Raw genomic sequence first — 7500 nt, 5'->3', positions numbered from 1 at the left:
TAAACTGATATATTTGTTCAGCTTGATCTTGGTACTGTATATATATATGGTTTAAACCTTCTTGGTACTGTAGATATTAGAGGTGTACACGTATCCGTACCGAACCGTTTCAGTGTGTACCGTACCGTACCGAACGGCTGTGTACCGAACGAATACAACGGTATGTTAACCACTAACGACCGTCCACCGGGGCTGTTTTTTTCACAATCTAATATAATAATAATAATTATTATTATAAAAATTTTTTTTACAAGTCGATTATTAATTTCAATATAGAATATTCGTTGACAGCCCTACAAGTACAATTAGTTACTGCACACTACATCAACCCTGAGTGGAACATGGAAAGCCAAACTTTCCCCCACTGTACAGAAAACCCGGTACCGAACCTTGACTTCAAAACCGAGGTACGTACCGTACTGTGGTTTTTGTGTACCGTTACACCCCTAGTAGATATGGTTTAAACCTCCTTGGTACTGTAGATATGGTTTAAACCTTCTTTTTTTTATCCACTTTTCTCCTCTTTTTCTATTTTGCTCCCATCCCAATTCCACTGTGCCAATTCTTCCCTCGCCTGTCTTGAACGTTGCTCGCATATGCCCCCCACTGGCCGGTTGTAGGGAGGATAGAAGCCCTGCATCACCTGTCCCCTCCGATACACGAGGAGGCAGCCTATCACATCTTTTCACCTGCCAGCGCGGACTCTCATTGGCGAGGTGTAACATGTGGGACGCTCACACTACCCCCGCCATTTCCTGTCTCTGCTGTGCAGGCGTCCCCCAACCGACCTGTAGGAGTCGCTGTCCACAACGTCCAGATTACCACCCATCGACTTCCACCCGCTAACTCTGCCAATTGAGTTAGTATGACGACCGGCCCAAGCCGGAGGCAACGCCGACAGCCAGAGTCGAACCCGGTGTCTCTTGCGTTGGTGACGAGCGCAATGTCCGCTGCACCACCCAGCCGCCTGGTTTAAACCTTCTTGTGACCATAGAACTATAAATATTTTGCTCGTTAGACCTTACAGATTAGCCAATCAGAAAGACAGATATAAGCTTTGTAAAAATGAAGGTTAATAGCAATCTAGAATGTAATCCATCAAATTGCCTAGAGGATCGTGATTAATTGAGAATTGATTTAAAATCATAAACACTGCAACCTGGGTTTGATTCAGGCCCTTACTGTATACTGCATGTCATCCCTCTACTCTCTCTCTCTCTCTCTCTCTCTCTCTCTCTCTCTCTCTCTCTCTCTCTCTCTCTCTCTCTCTCTCTCTCTCTCTCTCTCTCTCTCTCTCTCCCTCACATCCATTATGCTGCATGTCATCCCTCCACTCTCAGGACGTGCACCCACGTGCAAGCTAACAAACACATCACGCTCTCCTGATACGCATGCAAGCATGAAGACATTTCTCACGTGCCCACTCACTTGTAATGTGCAACACGTGAACAGATATACACACGCACGCACGCAGACAAATGCAGATAAATCACATGCGGATTAAAACCGCCTTGTTTACATCATTGTGTGCTTCCCACAACCTACCAGCCTTCATATCACTTCCAATCATTATCAAAACAAAAGGCAAGGCTTCAGCTTGTTCCCCCGCTTATGCCGGTTGTCACGGCAACCATACTGCCTCATACTGTTTCTGACAGATCCATGAAGCCTCACTACTTCACTTTTCAGAAGTGTGTGTGTGTGTGTGTGTGTGTGTGTGTGTGTGTGTGTGTGTGTGTGTGTGTGTGTGTGTGTGTGTGTGTGTGTGTGTGTGTGTGTGTGTGTGTGTGTGTGTGTGTGTGTGTGTGTGTGTGTGTGTGTGTGTGTGTGTGTGTGTGTGTGTGTGTGTGTGTGTGTGTAGAAGAACATGCTGAGAGATACAACTAATGAGACTGCAGAAGATCTCTTTTGATGTCTCTAAATCTTACATCACTGTGGGAGTGTGTGTGTGTGTGTGTGTGTGTGTGTGTGTGTGTGTGTGTGTGTGTGTGTGTGTGTGTGTATGAGTGAGAGAGTGAGAGTGAGTGTGGGAGGGAGGAAGAGAGGGCAAGAAAGAGAGGGATATAAAAAGAGGGAGATAGAGAGAGAAATAGAGGGGAATAGATAGAGAGGGGGAAGAGAGAAAGAGAGGGAAATATAGAGGGGAGAGAGAGAGAGAGAGAGAGAGAGAGAGAGAGAGAGAGAGAGAGAGAGAGAGAGAGAGAGAGAGAGAGAGAGAGAGAGAGAGAGAGAGAGAGAGAGAGAGAGAGAGAGTCCATATACCCCATGGGAGATAAGTGGGTTTTTTCTTCCACATTTCTCCTGCATTTGGAGTTAGCTCTGTATTGAGACTAGGTTACACACACACACGCATGCACGCACGCACACACACACACACACACACACACACACACACACACACACACACACACACACACACACACACACACACACACACACACACACACACACACACACACACACACACACACACACACACACACACACACACACACACACACACACACACACACACACACACACACACACACACACACACACACACACACACACACACACACACACACACACACACACACACACACACTGTACCTGCAGCACCTCCGTGGTGATCTCCTGCTTGCTGAAGCGGTAGATGATGATGTTGGCAGAGACTCCGGCCACGCACAGCATGCGGCTCTCAGGGCACCAGGACATGATCTGGATGGCAAACGGGTCCTCGTCCGACACGTCCATGCTCCCCTTGTCCTCCTTGGTCCGGCTCTTCTCAAACACCTTGGCTGTCTTCAGCTTGTACAGTACCTGGAGCATTACTGGGAAAGAGGCGAGGTCTTTAGAGAGATCACCTCTACGACATCGATGACCACAATGTGTGGAAAATTCAGAAACATTTAGAACGCTGGTCCCAGGTCAGCCCCGGACCGAGTTGTTCGGTACCAGGTTCTATGTAAGTGAGTGAAACGTTTAGAACACTGGTCCCAGGTGACCATGAAATGTTGTTGATTTGCAATACCTTGTCTTATAGGGAACTGCTACCTTATCATTTCATTGAGGTGTAATTAACACGACACAAGGATTCAATGTACCAGATCACTGGTGGCAAATGTGTGCAAAACTATTTACAGTTTTTGGATGTATGTGAGATTTATGCGCAAAATAAATCAGTGTTGTTTGAAGTGAAGTTTAATAATGAGTGGAAACTTGAGTAAAACAGAACAGGTGGCGACGTGTTGTATCCGTGTGACCTTAACACTTTGATTACCAGCAATGCGGTGCGCCTTACCCTCGTTGAATGCCACCACCCACTTCAATGATAGCGTTGTGAACGCATAAACTATGTCTTAAATTATGGCTATGTGTCTAATCTGGCCGTCGCTTATCAATGACTTGTTTGCAGTCAACATTGTCGAAACGGATTGTTTTTTTAATCGGTTCATTTCCGTTTTATACCATTTTAAAAAACCCTAGTTTTCTTGAAAGTTTCAGGAAAATATAAAGATTCTGTGATAAACGGCCTTTACTGGAATATTCTGGAATATCATGCTATGCTATGCTATGCCATGCCAGAGAGAAGAAAAAGAACAGTGACATGTTTTTGTTGTCAAACCGGTTTCCATTTCTGTAACTTTCCATGCTAAACCGGTTTGACAACAAAAACACGTCACTGTTCTTTTTCTTCTCTCTGGCATGGCATAGCATAGCATAGCATCGGCCTATTTATGAATTGTTTTTAAAATAAACGCTAGATTATCGATAGTATATGTGTATTTAGCTAGAGAAGCGAGCTGAAAAATCTATTCTCTCATTTCCTGATCAGCGAACACATACATATGGCACACGCTGATATCTCTGTGAAAACAGATCCGATTATCCTAAGACTGGTAAAATAGATTCCTTACCTCAGATCAGATGTTCTCCAAAAAGATTATTCCAATTCCTGATCGCCATTCCAAATATCGATCGCGTTTATTGATTCAGCGCTGGGTACTGGAAATAAGAGAATTCGATTCCACGCTGTTCTGAGGGTCGGCGAAGACTTGGATCTCTTCGGATGGCTTGCCGGAGAAGTAAAATGAGGAAACTGGATTCCCCCCCCCCCCCCCCCCATCAGTCTAATCCAATGGGGTGCAGTACAACAGGGAGAGACGATAGGGGGCGGTATTTTCCCAATGGAGCTCAGAGAGAGGTTGCAGCACTAACGTGAGACTAGATTGATGAAACATGAATTCAAATCGTGAATAAAAAAAATAACTACAAACAAACGCTATATGTCGTCGCTGGCATTCAACGGTCGGCATGAACTAACGATGACTCTCAGATAGAGACAGCTGATGGCTGCTAACTATATAGCGTCAAATCAGAGGCAACGTTGAGCCGTCAGGTGGAGAAGGTTGTTGCCTCCTGAGAGACGTCAACAACAACAACAACAACAACAACAACAACAACAACAAAAAACATCCAGATGCCATCGACTTACTTGCAGAGGCATCCCAGAATTTCACAGTTCCATCAGCATGTCTGTCAGGAGAGAGAAAGAAGAGTTTGAAGATGAACAAGAGAGAGAATAATTCAACGTCAAGCAGTTTGCCGTGCCGCATAGCATATGGGGAGCGCTTTACAGCGTATGCCTCACATTCACCCATTCACACACCGACGGTAGAGAGTGAATGGGTGAAAAGGCTAGGGCTAGTACGGAAAGTGTGTCTTAAGTGTTTTAAAATGTTTTCGAAAAGGTGGAAAATCCAACATCCACATCATACCGTAGGTTTCTATGACAAAATTAGTTCTCAAAGAGGTTTTTGTACGACTGTACGACCAACGGTTCCGGAGGTAGAGGACGCTCGTTTGAATAACAGTTTGGCCTGAGGGTGACAATAGTGGGAAGACCATGGGGTCACTAACCCTTTCACTACCACACTACCAAATGGTTAACCCTTTCACTGCGACAATACGGAAGGTTAACCCTTTCACTGTTACACGACAAAGGGTCAACCCTTTCACTACCACACTACAAGGTCAACTTTTTTTTAATATATACAGACGGTTAACCTTTTCACTACCACACTACAGACGGTTAACCTTTTCACTACCACACTACATACGGTTAACCCTTTCACTATCACACTACAGACGGTTAACACTTCCACTACCACACTACGGAAGGTTAACCCTTTCACTACCACACTACAGACGGTTAACCTTTCACTACCACACTACAGACGGTTAACCGTTTCACTACCACACTACAGAAGGTTAACCCGTTCACTAGCACACTACAGAAGGTTAACCCTGTCACTACCACACTACATACGGTTAACCCGTTCACTACCACACTACAGCCGGTTAACACTTCCACTACCACACTACGGAAAGGTTAACCCTTTCACTACCACACTACAGACGGTTAACCTTTTGCAAGGCATGGCGTTTCACATCCAGGATCCAGTGGCGGCGGCGGTGGGCGGATGCGGTGTCGAGGGTCAACCGGCCCTCACATCCCCGACACATAATTACCACACGTCGAAAGGGATCTGTAAGTGTTATTGTTAATAATAATAATATGTCATCGGGGACCACCGGTTAATCCCACCACTGCACCACGCCGTCTAAATCAGACCGACAGATGAGCTCACAGCCTGTGAACCTCGTTCTCTGTGCCTCACTGCCACTTTTACTGCCATTATTTATTTTACTATGTTAAATACTATGTATGTATGTATATGTTACTATGCTAGAAGATTTGCACTAAGTTCTCTTTTACCTCTATATTTATTTCACTCATTCATAAAATGTTTAAGAGATAAGATAAGATAAGATAAGATATTCCTTTATTGGTAGAGAACCTGTCACAGTGGTGTCAGGAGAACTGCCTCTCCCTGAACGTCAGCAAAACAAAAGAGATGATTGTGGACTTCAGGAGGTCGGGGGTCAAGGACTACAGCCCCCTCAGCATCGACGGGGCACCAGTTGAGAGAGTGAACAGTTTCAAGTACCTCGGAGCCCACATATCCGAGGACTTGACATGGACCACACACATTGACAGTGTTGTGAAGAAGGCACGACAACGCCTCTACTTCCTCAGGCGCCTAAGGAAGTTCCAAGTCAGTCAGAAGATCCTTAGGAACTTCTACTCATGTACAATAGAGAGCATCCTGACCGGCAACATCACCTCCTGGTTTGGGAATAGCACTGCACAAGACCGTAGCAGACTACAAAGAGTGACACGTTCAGCCGAACGCACAATTAGAGGGGGGCTTCCCACCCTCCAGAACATTTACAACAAGCGGTGCAAGGGGAAGGCTAAGAGAATTATTAAGGACTCGAGCCACCCGAACAACTGCCTCTTTGAACTGCTGCCGTCAGGCAAGCGATACCGGAGTCTTATGGCGAGCACAGAAAGACTCAGAAGGAGCTTCTATCCCCAGGCCATCAGGCTGCTAAACGAACAATAATCGCTAAACGAACAATAATCACTATGCAACAACCATCAAATGCACACAGCACACACACCCACACGCACACACACACTCACTCAAACAAACAACACACTGCAGCACCCACTCTCCACACTTTAGATCACACAAACACACTTACACTTTATATTTATATTTATTGATAAAGGATTTGCACTACAACTCGTACACCTACTGTGAATTGTACCTAAACTGCACCTCGTCCATTTATGCCTTGCACTATATAGTATTGTATATTAGTACACTGCACAGTATTGTATATTGTATGGTAACTACGTCTACGAACATTGTACATATGTCTAAACTGAACACTGTGACCTCTTTTTTTTTCTTCTAATTTTTACTATGTTTTTATTTCATACTTATCTTGTCATGCACAGTCTCTGGAGCGCAACAGTAAGAAGCATTTTGTACAAAAGTATTCTGTACTTCTGTATGACAACTATTAAAGAAACTTGAAACTATTGATCCCCTTGGGGAAATTCAGGCATCATAGCAGCATGGGGGGGGGGGGGGGGGGTACAGGTAGTAAAACAACACAGTATACAGGTAGTAAAAAACAACACAGGCAGTGTAAACAATTTGATCAATATGGTCAATATAGTTTACTATCTGACTAGCTGAGGAATATTCACATTATTCACAGTGTCACATAAGGTGCAGTATGCATGAGGTAGTGTTATAATTTACTATCTACTGAGTATACATTATTCACAGTATCACGGTATCCACTGAAATATACATTATTCACAGTATCACAGTATCACAGTATCCACATAGGGTGCAGTAAGCCTAAGGTAGTGTAGGTTGTCCTCCTTGGGTTCCTATAAGTCCCAGGTCAATGTCTGGTAGCAGTCGCTGTCGCTGCCCACTGTTGTGGAGCCTGATGGCCGCTGGTATGAAGGACTGTTTAGCTACTGTTTATATTGTATATAGTCCTGTATATTGTGTGTGTGTATATTGTGTCCTATATGTTACTTTATGTTTATATTGCCGATCTGTTTATATACCCCGTGGGAAGGGGGGA

At 44.6% G+C, this 7500-nt stretch overlaps 1 protein-coding gene across 1 annotated transcript in view; it reads right to left on the bottom strand.

The window, feature by feature from the left end:
- Positions 1 to 7500, bottom strand: part of LOC311228384 (syntaxin-binding protein 5-like) — a gene marked incomplete at both ends in the record, with an annotated part of 141553 nt that overhangs the window by 29273 nt on the left and 104780 nt on the right. The window contains 2 exon segments of the mRNA XM_084314291.1: positions 2588 to 2813; positions 4478 to 4518. Coding sequence (XP_084170417.1) covers positions 2588 to 2813; positions 4478 to 4518 — 267 coding nt within the window.

The sequence above is a fragment of the Notolepis coatsorum genome (assembly GCF_963971535.1).
Source record: "Notolepis coatsorum genome assembly, chromosome: 5".
Lineage (NCBI taxonomy): Eukaryota > Metazoa > Chordata > Actinopteri > Aulopiformes > Paralepididae > Notolepis > Notolepis coatsorum.
This window is presented reverse-complemented; position numbering and strand designations above follow the sequence as displayed.